This window comes from Polyodon spathula, chromosome 3 (genome assembly GCF_017654505.1).
Source record: "Polyodon spathula isolate WHYD16114869_AA chromosome 3, ASM1765450v1, whole genome shotgun sequence".
NCBI lineage: Eukaryota > Metazoa > Chordata > Actinopteri > Acipenseriformes > Polyodontidae > Polyodon > Polyodon spathula.
The window spans coordinates 59,948,961-59,967,417 of record NC_054536.1 but is presented as its reverse complement, the minus strand read 5'-3'; the positions used below and the strand labels follow the sequence as shown (position 1 = coordinate 59,967,417).

Genomic DNA, 18,457 nt, shown 5'->3' with positions numbered 1-18,457 from the left:
ATTTGAACCTCCTGCAAAAAATTCTGCAAGGCCAGGTAAACTGCCTGCAGCTCTAAAACACTGGTGTGGAGACCCAGCCAAGGGGGGTTCCACACACCCTGTGCTCCCCTGCCATTCCACACAGCACCCCAGCCCACTCTGATGCCCTTGACTCAAAAGGAGCCAGGATAGCTTCCATGCATTTTGAGAAGACACAGGGAGCTAGAGAAAGTCCAAATGGGGATGTGAACAGGACGTCTTTGAGGTCCACTGTGGTGATCTGTCTGAGGTCGAGGATCGGGCTGAGGCCACCATCCCGCTTGGGCACAAGGAAGTACCTGGAGTATAATCCTTCTTCCAACTGCAGGGGTTTTATCATGTGAATAGCCCAGTTTTGCAGCAGGGCTGCTAACTCCTGAGACACCCTGTGGTCCGTGACTGATGTTACATTCACGCCCCGGAAGGAAGGGAGTCTGGATGCTCGCCTGTACAAGCCACTGGCAAAACCACTCATTCAGTACTCATACAAGTCTGACAAAACTCTAAAATGCTAGAGCTGTCAGCAAAATGGCATAAAGATACTGTGGGAGAGATTGCAAGCAACCAGAACTGAATTATCTTGGTCCTGCGCATTGCTGCTGTTAGCCCAGCAGCTGCTCTCACGACACGTGTGCCGTAGCACCACATTGCAGACAGGCCTGCACTGTAAAAAAACAATGCCAAAAACACTTGTATACAAAATACAGTAATTCAACAATTACACAAACATAAAACATCTTGTAATTTTAGCTAAAGCCAAAACAAGAAATAAATAACTCCAGCCAGAGCCATTACAGCCTGGGGGAGAGCACAAAGTCAGCCGACTTATGTAGCTAGATCCCTGGGAAGGAGCGACTTCAGCTACTGTCTTCACGTGGGGCACAAAACCGCAGTGGGACGCAACAAACAGGCTGTAGTACAAAAATATGCGAAATTAATAAAACTAATACAGCGATTATTTTTAATGTCACACACAATGTGTAAAAACACAATAAAACGTGCAATAGCAGAAAAACTTAAGTACTTATCTGAACCAGCTCTCCTGTCAGGTCAGTTTTTGAAAGGAAAAATGGCGTCTGACAGCAGCGCTTTTGTGAACTCAGGGCAGGCCATGACTGTCACAGGCTTTACGAGTATCTCTGATATACCTTATTCAGGTTTCGGGTGTTTAGGAGGTAAATACCCATACGGTAATGGTAACATTTCGTACTTGAAAGGGAACTATACCAACAGTGGACTAAAGCCGCAGGTTTGCAGTCCAGATTTGTTTTATGAATCTGTCAAGAAAGTAATGTTTTTTAAATCCATAGCCCATAGTTATTAACGTTTCTGTGACTTCCTCACTGCGGCATAGAACTCTCAGGAGGAGTCTGCTGAGTTTGTGAACGTCGTATATATTTACATAATCGAGTTGGATTTGTTTGAATTGTAGGAAGTCAGAAAACACTGAAAAGATAAGTTTATGATAATTTTAGTGTTTTCAGCATCTTTGTTTTGAAGTACATTTTGTATTTCATTTTCTGTTTTATGTATATACTAGCAACTATCCCATTGCAGCATGAATTTGGCAGTATGATACTGTTAATTCAAAATTATTTTCTCGATACCTTCAGCCTTGGCTATGTGAAACCTGGCACTGAAAAATATTCCTATATGACTATACTTACATAACACATGGATGAAGGCTATATTTGCATCCTGAGCCATTCGAAAAACCAAAATTGATAATGGCATAATGACACAGTAGTGACATCAAAATGCCATAATTCCTCTAAAGAAAAATATAATTGAACTTTGACCCATTTGACTCCTTGAGACCACTTTCAATTCAAACACAAAATGTCTCATTTTTGATCACTCGACACCACCCACTGAACAGAAATGTTCATTAATGAGCAAAAAAAATGAGAATACATTTAAACAAAATAAATTAAAAAAAAATATGTAAAGCTGGTACATTCGTATCTCATAGAAACTGGAGAGGAACAGGAAATCAAAGACATTCCTGTCAACGGCTTTCAAAATTTCTATCACTCGACAACACCTACAATTCGTGTTTTTTAGGCACTTAACAAATCTATCTCTCTAGAGATTTACAATCATCCTTCACCAACGGGAGCACCCCACTGAAACATATTTTCCTTAAAAACAAGTTATTTTTTGCAGTTCATTATCTACCCAGTTTAATTTACCGTTCCCGAGTTATCAAAAAGAAAAAAAAGATTCTTTAATATTGACTTAATGTACATTATTATTATTCATTAAACTCACTTGTAATTTGAACCTTAACACATGTCTGTCTTTTTTTTTTTAATTACAGATACTAATATTCAGTTTATAAACGGTCTTGTAGTTTATGACGTCACATAAACCCATCTAATATTCTCGATATATTCATACAGTATACAATCACCAAACCATCAAGAAATAGTGGACTTTTACAGGAAAAAATAAAAACGTACGTTCTCAATCTGCCCGGGCTGAAGCAGTTCACTCGGTTCACTTAGATTTGGTCTGAAAGTGTCTGGCTCTGCATCAGTCTTGATGGCTGGTCCTTGTTTTGAATTCACTTCTTCCTTTGTTGTTATCTAATAAAACAAATAAGTCATTAGTGCAGATAAAAGTTTACATAAAACACACTTTCTACTGAGAACGTACCAGATTTCAAGAATGCAAGTACAACATTAAAGCACCATTTACTGCCTCATATAATTGCATCCTTGTCGACCAACACCACCGCTGAGCTCTAAGCTCAATAACTAAACCTGATCATGTCACGACACAGATTTTGTTATTTCATTGGCAGGGGTATTTCTTTATTAGTACAGAAATATATTTATCAATACTCTCCAGCAATCCAAACTAAAGCATTCAAATTTGTTTATTGAACCAGGATATCTAAAAGGGGTTCTGCAAACAAATGCAAATATCCAAAATGAGAATACATATATTTCTTACATTTGAATATTAAAACATATAAGCCAATCAAACTGATAGAAAATATTGACTAAAATGATTTGTTCATTCACCATATTTAACACCAATTAGTTTTTTTTGTTTTGTTTTGTTTTTTTTACTTCTTAAAACCTCTCTTGGACATTTGTTTAAATTCCAAGTTTCTACTTACTGGTAGTTCACAGCACTCCACTGCACTAATCTACAACTGCAGTGTAAATCAACAGAATTTTGAAGAGATTTCAATTATATTGTTAGTACTGCAGGTAAAGGGCATAAGCTGAAGAAAAAACAGAATTACCAACTGGAGTATGAACCGAATTTAAAATTAACCACATTATATTACAAAAATGTATTGTAATGTGGAAATAGTTATCTAGTTACTGTACTAGCTTGGTTATACTTTAGGTAATATGTTTGAATGCACTCGAGTTACATGATACTTGAATGGTTACCTGCATTGTTTTCAGCCGATGCCAACCCACAACAAAAAAAAAAAAAAAAAAAAAAAAAAACACACTTCCTCCAACCCCCCCCCCCTTTCTAAATGAAAAAGAAATGTGAAAGGAGGTCCTCATCACCACAGAAGCTGCTGTAATGCGAGCACAGTTTGTGAGGCATCACTAAGGAGGCAGACAGAAAATTCCTCATTTGTTGGAAACAAAACAATCAAAACAATGAAATAGTCCTGACACACTTACAATATACTACAAAGTATATTTATTTAACCACATCAATGCCCCCTGAAAATTTAAATATATGAAATCCAACCACAAATCACAACTGAATGTGTAAGCTGGGGCAGCCTAATACTAAAAACACACAAATATCAAGAACCGGGCATTGCTATAGTTAAGATGTTCCAAACACTGCAGCAGATCACAGCAATTTTAAAAACTTCAGGAAATGAAGGAATTTTCTGCAGAAACTTTTTGTAGTGAAGTAGCCACTGACAAACCCATTGCGTGTGGGATTTGCCCCAGACAAGAACACTACAATGTACTGGAGTCTCTGGAGAATGGGTTTAACTACTGAAGGGGGCACCTTGAGACGTTTGCAGAGTGAGCGGAGTTCTTCAGTATTTAGAGCATCGATCCTGCGGTGATACTCAGCCACTGACACTACCTGAATACAGAGACAGGAAGAGAATAATGCTACTGACAACTGAGGAAGAGGAGGAAGTAAAGGATGAATAAACAAAAGATTGAAAATATGGAAAGGAAAGGAGGGAGTATCCAGGCCTGTGGCAAAGAGAATTAATCACTTTGCCACCTCAAGTCTATGCTTTGTTCTGCAGCCAGTACCCCTGCCATGACATTGTAAAATCAAGGGACAAAATATAATCCAGACTAATTTGTTTAAACCAGTGGGGAAAAAAATAAAATAAACAGAAAAGAAGTTATTGGTATTTTAACTTTCACTGAAGATACAATCATTCTGATTTCAAGTATTTGAGTGACCCATTACAAAAAAATTGATCTTCAAAATGTTAGTATAATTTATACTAACATAATTATAAAATCAGTACAATCTACTGTCTTCATATTAAAGAGTTAAGCATTTCGGAACACTGCAGAGCTGTACACTATACATGTCTAGAAAAGATAAATGGTATACAAACTACAGACTTCCTAATTAGTACAGCAAAGATAATCTAAAAAGACGACCAGTAAACATCCAAGCCTATTACTAAATGAGTTATTTCTGGGATGTAGTTTATAGGGCTGGTAATATGGATAGGTCTTTGTGAAGCTAGGCCAAGGCAATTCATTTTTGCAGTTCAATCTGTGGCTCAAGTTACCATTTTTGAAATTGTAAAATGCAAAATTTGGGCAGGTAATTCACCATAAAATATTCAATATATACAGAGTATTTAAAACACCTCTTATTTTGAATTTACAAAAATGGCTTACCAAAGTGCGTTTTTGGTCATCAACACTCACTTATAGTATTAGTAGACCAAAGCAATGAGATTTTCCCCAAGTGCTATGCCAGCGATACCTCCATAACATCGGCAGACTATTTCTACACTTCCTGTTTTGACACTTGCATTACAAAGCACCTCTGCACAACACACAAGATTTCTTTTCACCCCAACTAATTCGCCTCAGTTGCACTTCGCTATAGCCCCTCCTTGCCTCTTCAGTTCTGTGTATAATGTATATGCAGCAGCATTGCCAAAATGAATGTGAACCCATATTGTATGATGAAGAAAACCAAACGTATTATTTTTCTTACACTTCATTCAAATAAAATATTATTTTTAAATGCTGATCTCACGAAAACTATCCCAGGGACTGTAATGATTGCTCACAACACCACATTTCATTTTAAACATTTATTTTTAGCATGTCAGTCTCACAGTAAGCAATCCTGTGTTATTGTCATGTGTGTGGCGGTGCTCTGTACAGCAGACAAGTGAAACAGTTTCAGACACGCCTTTCCTGTTTTCTGAACTAACTTGAGCGTGCAGGAAATCTAAGAATTGCAGTTGTACCATATCTTTGCTGTACAGAGATTTTACCCTCTCACACACACACACACACACAAGTTGTACATACAGTAGATGCCACTTATTAACAACCTCTCTGTTCGCAGCAAAAAACTGTCATTAACTGAAAGTTGCCAACAGGCGAAAAGTCTGTTTTCAAGTGCATTTATATGCCATAACGACATACTGTTGTTGTACAAATTTCAAAGCCACGATTCTGCCTCAGTCCTACATAAATACTCAGTTGTGAAGTCAGCGTGTTATAAAAGCTGCATAAAGTATGTGCATAAATCATGGAAGTTCACTCTGTAGCACTAGTAACTAGTTACAAAGTTGTCAATAAGCGGCATGCAGTTGATAATATCAGAATTCCGTTAACATTAAAGTCTATGGGACGGGATTGCTTCCTAGGAAAATGTTGTTAATAACCGAAAGTTGTCTTTATTAGGGTTGCTCATAACCGGCATCTACTGTATGGATGGATGGATGGATGGATGGAGAGAGAAAGAGAGGTCGCGTTAACGCAAAATAAACCCACTGGACGGAAAAATATTTTGTCTTGCGTTCACTGGATGCATAGAATGGGAAAGGGACACAGACATGAATATTTGTGGTAATCTATTACACTGCAGCAATGACTGTAAAACACTTGCTTGTTAAAAATAAATAAAATAGTTCTGCAATATAACAGCATTGATTAACCCTATGTGGTCTTATGTCGGACCAGGTCCGACATTATAAATTTCCTTTTCCTGTCCGACATCACCAGAAAGATGTCAAGCACAGGTCTCTAGTCGTTTTTTTGATTGTACAGTTCTGCCTTATCACCAACATCGGTTGTAAGCTTGAAACTGATTGGTCCATTCAGGGTGTTCATGGAAACATATGCCCGGAAACGAAACACCCTCAGAGAAGGAATGTTTTGCTCGACTTACATACGTAATGAATTGTGGAAACTGCCACTACTATTACACTTTATTCTACAAACCTTTTCAAAGCATACAAAAACCCACAGTATAACAACCAATGTTTACAAACAAATGGACAGTAAGATATTAAAAACCTGAGGTATTACTTAATATGATTTTTGGGAGCAACCAAGTTGTTCTTACAAAATGACATTAAATGTTTTGATTGTAAGTTCCACAAATCACAGACTTTTGAGAACATGTTAAGTGACCTAACAATGCTTGTCCATTTGTCACACCCATAACACACGTTTCTTTGGGCAATAAAAACCTAATGGTGAGACTTTGAACCTTGTCATTTTAACATGACACAGTTCAAAACCCACATTATCTAAACAGTCATATCATATTTAGTTAAATATTTAAAAAGTTGCATTGTGTGTGCAAATGTCACATCCATAATGTTGGAACGGCCCAATTCTTTTTCTTTTCTTTTTGCAATAACTATTTTAGGCGGCTCACCTGGCAAAGTAGATGGCAATTTAGCTTGCCATCGGCTGGAAATGAGACAGCTTATTTTTTTATTGCTAGTTTGCTTAATTGTTCATTTCTAGAATATCAGCACATTTTTGCAATGTAAAAGTAGTTATTAAAAAGGCAGTTCACATAAAAGCACCACTGTTTACTTTAGCTTGATATGGCCCTGCCTGTTTTAATATTTAAATGTTTAATTCAATTCTTAGCCATGAAATTATACTGTGCAGTAACAAATGCATAACAACATTGCTCAGTGTGCATACAATCAAGTTTTTGTTTTCTGTACATGGTACTAACCAGATGGCTAACAAAGAAAACAGTGTTGAAGAAAAATAAAACCTGCTGTTATGTTTTTGCAGCATATTTTAGTCACAATTTTTTTTTTTATTTAACATAATTTTGTGAGAAACTAAAACATAACTATGGTTGTACAAAAAGTAGTTCAAAGATACATCAGTAGTGACTCAGCTAGTTCAAAGATACATTAATAGTGACTCAGTCAGTTCAAAGATTCATCAATAGTGACTCAGCTAGTTCAAAGATACATTAATAGTAACTAAGCCTATACTGACCTGATACTACCAGTTTATTAGCAAATACGATTTTCAGTAATCCAGCTCTATCACTGTACTGACTAGCCTCTTACACAGTGTCAAAACAAACAATACTACCTGTTGTTTTTATTTATTTATTTAAACATGCCACACTAAAATATTAAATTAATTACATTGATAAAAATAAATAATAAATAATGATAATGACAATAAGTAGGCTAGTCATAGTATTATCCTGTGACAAAATGTGTGGTTGTAAAAGGGTTAATAAATTAGACACAATACTTGCAAAAACATGTACAAAACAAGTGCCCTAACAAGGTTTCCCCACAATGGGCTGTTCTCTAGATATATTTCAAAACAGTATCTGCAAGTATTCTTTCTCTACTGGGCAAACAGATCCCTGTGGACTTCAAGGACTGTTTTAATAACCAAAACATTTCGGAATTAAACCCCAGCAGTTCAAATGGGAATTAAAATGTAAATCAAAATGACATAAAACACAAGCATAAGTTATGATAAGAAATGTATATTCTTAAAAACCACCTCTCAACACAAATCTCAATACAAGTCCTTATTTTTATGAACAAAGCGTGCACTTATTTTTTACTACTAATTAAATCACAATACTGAAACATTTCTAGAAAATTAATAAGAATTACGAGGCAGTGTAAAACAAGCTTTCCAGCAGATAAATGCCTGTCAGGCAGTTGAGAGATATTAACAAACAGGCTAGAAAGGAATAGCAACATAATGCATATATCATGTAGTCAAAGAAACTACAACATTATACCGCAAAAGGCTACCAGAAGTTACAGTAGCACAGTATTTCGTGTTAGATTTTGAAATGTCACAGTTTTTGTTTTCAAGTATATGGAAAACGAAAAAAGCGGTATGCAGTTCTGATATTCAGCAGGTTTCATTCGACTTTAAGAAGCAAACTTAGTTAAATATATAGGTTGGTGCAAAACGCTTGGCTTTAGCGGTACCAAGACACACTTTCTATTCTATAAACCTTTTCAAAGCATACAAAATCCCACCGTATAACAATCAACGTTTACAAACAAACGGACAGTAAGATTAAGTTGACTGGCAATTATCTACATCAGTGACAGAAGTTGTTACATAGAAGTTAATGGTTGACGTTCACATTTGTTAACTATTCGCTTCAGTTTCTGTACTCCTTACAACCATAAATGTATGCATGTAATTATTGTTATCAAGCATAAGTTTATGATAAATCATACAGCAGTAGAACATGTGAATGCCACCGTGGTATATTTCCTACTTTAGTGGTGCCACACAAACTGCTTAAGCAAATATGTACACATCGACGCTGCAAAGGTTCCCAAACTGGTGACAATCATTCGGCGTTAACAGAAACAGCTCCGAGTCAGTAGCGACTTCAACTACGATAAAGTAAATATTACCACAGTATAAGTGTATTTTGCAGTCAGTTTTCCTTCTTTCAGCTGCCTGGTAGGAAACATTTCCCTTTCAAAATGTTAATCAAATAAATAGACAGTATTCATATCACAGACTTTAAAAACTCTTCTCCCCAGGATGGGAAAACTGCACTGACCAACCTCTCCTGTTTTTCAGGTCTGCAAGGAAAACAGCCAATAGTACTGCCTGAATACGCGATCCCCTACCCTGATTTGTCGCCAAGGTGCCACAAGGCGGTATTTCCACTGATCAAGTTCGGCTGCATCAAAAACAAATACTTGAGACAAATTTAAAGACACAGTAACTATTACTGTTGCCGAAGAACTACCACAGCAAAATAAAACCGTGTGGTATGAAACTGCAGACAACAAAGCCAAAGCTATTCCAAGAATAACAATGTTACAAACAATAATGTGGATCTGATTGGCCTTGACCCCTCTTATTATGACTAACTGAATACTAAGTCACTTCTGTCCTCTTTCAAGTCCACATTTCTGCCAGCATTCCGAGTCTAATTTTATTTACACGTCTGCAGAATCAGCAGCAGTAGATGATTTTTTCATGGGCATTAATACATTTGTTATTCAATTAATGTGAGTATAACTGGATTGCAGTGTTGAAAAAAAAAAAAAAGTTTAGTCTTACTGAAAGAAAGAAGAATGTTTGAAATCAACACAGCTCAACAGATTCAAATCACAAGAACACTAGACCCATCAATCAGTCTTGTGAGTAGAAATCAGTCAATTTTGTTTCCTACATCATTTATTTGCATTAATATTTAAATTCAGGCCCCAGTTCAAGTATCGACTTCTCCTATTTCATACTCCTGGTCTGAAAGAATCTTTTATGTCAAGAGCTTTTGGCTGCAACACAGATTGTAATTGGTACACGTTAACTTTATATTGTCTCCTGTTGCAATTTCCTGCACCCCTATTCATACAAAACAATGGCACTCCTGACTTGTTGAGGTCATTTTGTTTGAATGCTTTTTTTTTTTTTTTTTTTTTTGGGGGGGGGGGGGGGGGGGGGGGGGGGGGGGGGGGGGGGGGGGGGGGTTCGGGGGGGGGGGGGGGGGGGGGGGGGGGGGGGGGGGGGGGGGGGGGGGGGGGGGGGGGGGGGGGGGGGGGGGGGGGTGGTGGGGGGGGGGGGGGGGGGGGGGGGGGGGAGGGGGGGGGGGGGGGGGTGTGTCCAACAATAAGCAGGTATAACTGGACTGGAACACATTCTCTCTAAATTTGTGTGTGGGTTCGCTAACTTTCTATCTAGAAAAACTTATTTGTACCCATTGTTTTAAAAAAAAAACAAACAGTAAACATATACTGTATTTCCCCAACATATTCTTTGTAGGCAGGTTTAGCTGAGAATTACTTATCAGCCACTGGCAATAAAAATCTGGAGACCCCACCTCTCTATGCCTTACAAGGGCAGTTTAACTCTTGTCTACACATGTGCTTGTACACCACTTGAACCAAGTAAAGAGAAGAACAATTTCCATTTAAAATACAATTTCAGTAATTTCCTCTGTGCTACTGAATAATAAATTGGTGGAATTTGGAAACAAAAACTTTAAATGATGAAACAAACAAACAAAACATTGCATGGCTACATTTTTCGTACAAGACATAACAGATTTATGAATGAAATAAATGTAGACTTTTACATTCAATATTTAAATAAGGCATTGTGTAAAAAGAAATACCAGAGAAAGACATTATCATATTGCTGCCTTTAAGTCTTACAATATACAATGCATATTGAAAGCATGCATACCATACTGGCTGCTAGAACATCAAATTAAACATTAAAACAATACAACAGGGTGGAATATGAATTTGCTGACCAAGTACTTGAAGTTTCATTATAAATTGTCATTCAAAATCAAATATACCAAAATAGCAGTGCAAACACAAAATACCTTCAGCAAAGAACAAATCACAGCAGGGGCACAGAGGAAAAAAAAGAGAAAGGAGTTCAGCTGCACATAATCACAAGAATCACAGGAAAACCCACTAGAACTGCTGAAACAACAAACACAGTTTACTTATCAGAACAACATTTAACTGAGGCACAGGAACACTATCCTGGAAAGACATTAGTCATTTCTTAGCATCCATTGTGCTGTTAAATAAGCCTCATACCAGTGTACACTGACTTGAACAACATGTAATAACAGAACATGGTGCAGAATAGGAAAATGATTTTGATGAGTCCTACCTCCCAGTCCTTTGCGGTTACTTCACTTGCTGGTTCCTCACCGGTTTCTGATTCCTCACTCTTTTTAACAACCATGAACCCTGGCTCTCTTCCCAAAGCTCCAGCTCCTTCACAGTACATGTCTGGACTCCACTGTATGAAGAACGCATACAAATGATCCGTCCTGGAAATAAGTTCAGAGGAGAGATCAGTCATTAGGATGACCTTTACGCCAACTACAAGACTGGCAGTAAGAACAAAGTGTCAGTTTTGGCATTTAAAACAGGATATGATGCATTGTTGTATATAGTTTTATAGAAATATAAAACAAATGTAAGCATCATATGAAAACAAAGGAGGCCAACTTGTACACTATACTGAGCAAGAAATAATTGTAATATGTAGGTATTTTTTAAAAAACGAAAGTCTACAGATATCCTAAATATCTTTCAATACTGCAATGTACAACTATGAGCAAAAGTTTTGCATCATCCTACATAATTAACTAATTTTGCTTCATAAAGTTGAATGAAACCTGCTGAATAATGTTATGTCAACATATTGAATTACATACCACTTTGCAGTTTTCCATATACTTTTAAAAATGTGTCATTTTTAAATCCAATATGAAATACTGTACTTCTGTTATGGCTTCTGGTAGACACTTGCGATATACATTTTGTAGTTTCTTTGATTACATGATATTAAATTATGTCCATATAGTTTCTTTTTATTATGTCACAATCCTAAAATTCTAGGTGATGCAAAACATTTGCCCATTTCTGTACATTACAAATCAACTGGTTGTAGATCAGGTTTGTTTAGATTTCTACAAGGTCATTACTGACAAGTTGAAAAATACAGTACAGTGTTTATATGAGCATTGCTATAAAAGCCCATTTATAAAATCTAATTAAAAAATCCCTGTATATTCAAGATTATCCAAGCACATTATCTCAACTGGAAAGTTTACTTTGTAACACTTTTTTTCTTGACTGTAATGTGTCAACACCAATACAAAAAAGTGTATGTTTGAAATAATACCATAACAAAAACAAATCTGTCCAAAAGCATGGTGGTGTACTGCTAAGTTGACAAATGAATGCTGAATGGCTTGGTAAAAACATAATACAGTATAGTATTCATTGCCTTCATACCTTTCCTGTGGAACAGCGAACCAGTATTCATGCTTTCTGTCCCGCTGTGCATACTGCTGCATGGATGCACTTGCCTGAGATACAAAAGTCTTCCTCATAGGCTTCCCAACTTGAAGACATAAGAACTTGTGAGATCGATGTCTCCTCTTCTCTTTGTAGAAAGCAGTCCCTGTGGGATAGAGGAAACACATTTTACACTTCATTTTATGAAATATGTTCTTTATACATTTGTGTTTTTATTATTATTATTATTATTATTATTATTATTATTATACTACAATACAATCATATGACTTTAGGAAATATGAAGAAACACACACCTTATAGGTATAATGTTCCCATAACAAAATTAAGGAGTTTAAGTAAAGAATAGTCAGGTCTATTCAAGTTCAAACTAACTTTAAAAATGACTTGAATGTGAGCCCTATTATCAAAGCTTTAACACATGAGTTACTTAACGATTTGTTAACTGGGCTTTTAAGCCTTTTAAGCCTATTGTTCAAAATATGAGGAGTAAACACTTGCCAATCTGCACCCCAACCAGACTTCAAGATTATATAGTATGTTGTATAAGAAATACACAACCCAGAAGTGTTTACAACAAATAGCAATTACTAGTATGCCAATTGGAAAACAGAAAACCAGCAGATGTATGGTTGTACGGGGAGATTTTCTTTGAACACACGCACCAGAGGATATGGCATTTATCTGATAGGTTATCCCAGTTGAATCCAAGTTCCTGCTCATAATATTTAGTGGAATGTGTTTAGCTGCATAACCTACTGGGAAAATACCCAGCCCATAGGAATACAAATATCAAAGTCAAAGTTAAAATCAACTAATTTTGTGCTTGCAAAAAAAACAACACAAAAAACCCCCCAAACAAACAAAAAAAAACTTTGCTCTTTCCACTTTAAATTCAGCTAAAATTCAGCTTTAAATTCAAAGTACAATATTTCTGCAGTAAATATTGCACACTATCAGTTACAGTACACTATACTTAATAATGGTACACTATGTACACTCAAATGTAATTGTGTTGGATTACACGCATCTAGACAGCAAATCACTGATGGAATAGATGTGGTTTCTATGTAATTTATTATCAGTTAAACTATGTGCAGTCTCTACGGTACTGCATACAGTTTAGCAAAATTGTATTTGCATCCATTTCTTAAGGAGACTTGTCCCTATGGCAATAAAGAAAGGTATTTTTAGGTCTGCCTTTTTTTTTTTTAAATATAATAAAATAATAATTTGCCAGGAATGGGAGCATCAAGTTCATGCTAAACATGCTAATGCATTTAAGCAATAAGGCACAAGAGGGCATGGGTTGTGTTGGATATTGTCACTTCTTGGTACGCTGTCAGAAAGAAAGGAGCAACCTATATAGTTTCTAAAGATTTATTAACATTTGGATAACCTTCCCCAACAGAAAACAGTCCCTATGAACTAAAAACAAATATTCAAGTTGTTTTTATTTCAGTAAAAAGCAATATATATATATATATATATATATATATATATATATATATATATATATATATATATATATATATATATATATATATATATATATATAAAGAAGTTCATTGATAACTACAACGAAGCTATGAAAGTAGAAAATGTTTCAGTTCATTTTTCTGAATGTTATTTTAAATAACTATCAAAAAAGAAACATTGCATAGTTGTATATCTGTGAGGTGCCTGCCTTCCTGCATATTCTAGGTAACATTGTTTCTAGGTAATTCACTCCCATTGGCTCTAATGTATGTCAAATAGCAAAAGCCTCTAAGGTGCTTTGTTGGGATGAAGATTAAATTAATTATTTAATAATGAATAAAGTCAAATTGTATTTTTCTTTTCAGAAAGCCAGTCAGTCAAGCATTTAACAGCCCAAATTGTTTGTTAATGAAGAGTTAGTTTCACAAAACAGCTGATACCAACTAAAAGGTGAAACTGTGAATATCTGAAATTAGTGCAAATTAACATAAAATGGAAGATATGACAAGACACCTTGATGTCTTCAGTATCTTCCGTGACAGCAGATATTTTGACAGGTGTTTTCTTTGAGTTTGCATGGTGCAGTGATACGTGGTTCTTGATATGTTGTCCAATTGATGTGGATTGACACAGCAAATATTTATCAGGGCCATATCAGAAAAGACAGCTTGTGAGGCAACATGTCTGCTATTCTTTAGTTTTTGGGTTATTATTTTAACTGCCTGAATCCCAAACTGAATGCGTGTTAAAAAAAAAAAAAAACAGAGCAAGACCATTGCTATAAATCCCTGAACAGCCACAATAATTACTGTTTGATCAAAGAGTGCTTGATTTTCTTTTATATGACTCTGCCATGCTAAACTGCAAAATCGAAAACAAGCTCGTCCATATCGGACACTTTCCATTCTTTTATCACAAATTGACTTCTACACAGCTAAAAGTCAACTTTAAAAATACAGAAATATTTGGTTTTAAAACAGGGATTTTCTGAATTGTCACTTTTTAAGTGGGTTAAGAGTTACTGAAACCTCTGTATTGTTTACATGACATTTTATCTGATCTTTGCTGTATCTTGTAAAGTCTGTATTATTGCAACATGTTTTAAAAAAATATTTGTTTTGATATTTTTATTCAAATCATGGTTAATACTGAAAATCACATGACGAATGCATTTCTCAGCTGTTACACAGGAGAATTCACCAGGAGAAAGATCATATATTGTTAGCATTACAATGTATTCAAATCATACTCCCTCCTGCTTGTTTTCTATTTGTACAGCAAAATACACCACTCACTTCAACAACCAGCATTGCTCCAGAACTGACCAATACATGCCAAGCAAACTTCCAACTGAAGCTTGACCATATTGTAATTCCTCCAGATTAATTTGGTAAAGTATGCATATTGAATACTTCAAGTTGAATACTTCTAAAATATGGCCCCACAGAAGCTCTGCTAACAATTATGGACATTAAAAGCTCAGAGAGAGACTCAGAGGTACTGTTTTTCTACTAATGTCCCCTGTAGTTTATAACGGCTTGTTTTGTAGCTGCAATTTGGAACCCCTAACAGAATACCCAAACATAATGCCACATGAGAAATCCAAAATGATCTTGGTGGTCTAAAAACTGAAGTATGAGTTGTGTTTTTTTTATAAATCTAAAAAAGGACTTAACAAATCTTGACACTTTAAAAAAGGAAACATACTTTTCAAGCAGACTAAGAGATTCAGGCCAAAATTTATCCTAAAAACACATTTTAGAAATGTCTTCATATACATTTGGTTTATAAAAGCATAAATATCCTCTGCAGTGGTCATGACCTGTAGGTCAGGACCCCTAACCGTTGTCGTGGCCAACTATCTAGCATTAATGCGTAAGTGAAAATGGGTCAGGGGGCAATGTTTGGGATTCCAAAAGGTCTCCAAAAATGCACATTTTGATTTTGCATGAATCCAGTAATTAATAGATTAATTAAGTAAAATTTGCAGCCATTTAATATCTTGAAAAAGTCTAGCTTAAACAGTTTATAAGATATGTGGGGCTCAAAAAAATGAATGTGTTGACTGCATTATTTCTAGATTCCAGAACAATAAGCTTGTTATGTATTTATGAAAATGATTTGGTGTTTCGTGCACGCTACTCCACTGTATGTAGGGCCCTGTTTACAAAACATTAAACCATAAAGGTATTTTTTTAAGACTTGTTTTTATGAAATTGAAAACTTTCAAAACAACATTATGATTAATTTACGACTTGTGTTTAATTTACAGTATTAGAAAAACATGATCTAGTTTCAAAGTTCCTGATTAGTAATAATTTTGGACTACCTTAACGTAACAATTGGGAATCAGATGTGAAAAAAAAAAACAAAACATTTTAAAGTTTTGTATATATACATATATATATATATATATATATATATATATATATATATATATATATATATAATAATATAAAAGCAGTGGGATACCTTCTCCTGGCCCTTGTCCTTCTACGGCTTCCCCTGGCTTATGCCTGACATCTATGTGACTCTGCTGTACATTATCCCTTTGCTCCTTGGTTTGTTGCATAGTGTGACTCTTCCAAAGTTTTCTGAGCTCCTCCACCTCAGTCTCAGAATCCTGGGTGCGTTCCCTCATAAACTTGCCCTTTTCTGTCTCCTCTTTGTTCTTAGAACACTGAGAGTCTGACACTTTGCATTCCTTTGCTGCATCATCCTCACAGGTGGAATCTTGCTCTTTGCTAGTCGATGAACTTGATTCACTCCCCACACTGTACCTTTCTGAGCCTGCTGGAGTTCGGTCTATAGTTTGGCTCTGGGACAGATTTTTCTCCTGTTTCAGCTCCAGTTCTGACCTTTTCCCTTCCGTTGTATAACTTAGAAAGCCACTATCATTGGTAGATACTTCTTCAGCAGTTGATTTTGTAGAATCTCCTGCCTCATATGCGAGGCAGCCTTCTGCATCAGTCTGGTTTATGGTTTGTATGGATTCTGAAGAGGCTCCAGATGATTTGTCTTGCCGGAGCTCGTCAGAAGAAACAAGCTCCTCTCGAATAGGTGAGAGTTCCGACTCTGTAAAGACATCTTCAGACAGAGACTCCTCTGTGCTTCTCGGTGCAGTACTGGTGCTGTCATTCGCTGTATCCCAAAGCTTTAACTCCATTTCACCAGCCTTGCTTCGTGCTATTCTTTTTACCTGACATGGATCTCTTCCAGAAACTAAATATTCAAAATCTCTGTAAAAGAAAAAAAAAAGGATACACAAGTGGTTACTGTGTGTTATAATTTTCTCAAGCATACTACTGGCATGCGCAAAACAATTGCTGTTAAGTTTATAAGGTTTTTAGGGTAAGGACTTCAGCATGATAGAAAAACACTAAACCCCATTACAGCACATATTACAACAGCTTGCTGCCAATAACAGCAACAGCTGCACATAGAGAATAAGAGTCCTCCATCCAGGAGAGCAACCAACAGGAAAGGTTATTAGAAGTAAGAATCGCTTGTGACATTTGGAGGGTGCTGGAGATTGGATAATGAAGGCAGCTGTTAACCAGCACCTTATTATCCCAACCGAGATTGCAGACAACTACCCTTCGACCTGATAGTCTGCTGTGGCCAGTCTCAGTGTGCCTTGTTCTCCTGGTGGAGATAACAGTGCCATGGGAGGATTCGGCAGAGGAGGCATACGAGAGGAATTCTGAATTACACTATTTGCTGTTGAAGGTGTGTATAATGCATTGTCATTTAAACCAAAAGCCTATCATGCCTGGGTTTTTAGCTATTGGGGTGGAAAATGGTGATGTAGGGAGGGCGGAACGAGCTTCACCCTGTGTTGCCTCTATGATACAGGGGCTTTTTAACCTCAAAAATCTATTATAAAAATGAGGATAATACTATTTTCTTAGACTAATACATCACACTTCAAACAGGACTTTAATAATTGTGTTTTGATATATAGTAAAGAAAACCCATGCCTTTAAAAGCGGCACATACGCATTTATCTGCAATATGGACTTAGTACACTGGCAGAACTGGCAGTGCCTGTGCAAAGCCATCAGTGAGAGCTGTGATTTTGAGAGGTGCACTTAAAATGCTGGCCTTTCAATTTAAAACCACCATCTACCTTTGAAGATTTTTTTTATTGGTAAAGTGTTGATATCTTTGTGTGTGTGTGTGTGTGTGTGTATATATATATATATATATATATATATATATATATATATATATATATATATATATATATATATATGAATTTTTGGTGTGTAAAAACTTCCTTTTACATGATTAAAACACATATTTGGGGCATTCTGATTTCAGATATGCTTAAATTAGGTACAAATTAAATCTAATAATCAATTTTGGATTGTGTTTGTTGAAAGCATGCTAAAATCACATTCAACCACGCTTAGTTGTAATGGATAGAAGAAAAACACACCCCTGACACAACTATAAATATAAGTGCTACCACTGTTCTAAAAAACAGATCACCATGGCTAGGGTTACAGATAAAAAAAAAGTAAATTTTACATTAAAACATTCATATCCATACTGTATGTCCATATAGATGGACTGACAGACACATCCATACAGTATGTCCTTTCCAAGTTTCTATCCCAATTAGTTAAGGGGTTCTCCATAAAAAATGCAAGATTGACACAAGAACATATATCAATCTTGCCAGAGATATGC

The 18,457-nt window shown here is 36.0% G+C and overlaps 1 protein-coding gene across 4 annotated transcripts in view; it reads right to left on the bottom strand.

Moving 5' to 3' along the window:
* oxr1a (oxidation resistance 1a) overlaps positions 1 to 18,457 on the bottom strand; it is a 179,839-nt gene that overhangs the window by 11,428 nt on the left and 149,954 nt on the right. For 3 of the 4 annotated variants that reach the window (XM_041245623.1, XM_041245624.1, XM_041245625.1), the window contains 5 exons: positions 16,235 to 17,001; positions 12,260 to 12,428; positions 11,124 to 11,286; positions 4,018 to 4,098; positions 2,481 to 2,606 (listed from right to left, as the gene is read on the bottom strand). In XM_041245623.1, the coding sequence (XP_041101557.1) occupies positions 2,481 to 2,606; positions 4,018 to 4,098; positions 11,124 to 11,286; positions 12,260 to 12,428; positions 16,235 to 17,001 (1,306 nt within the window). The remainder of the gene's footprint in view (positions 1 to 2,480; positions 2,607 to 4,017; positions 4,099 to 11,123; positions 11,287 to 12,259; positions 12,429 to 16,234; positions 17,002 to 18,457) is intronic. The other variant, XM_041245626.1, reaches the window with a different exon arrangement.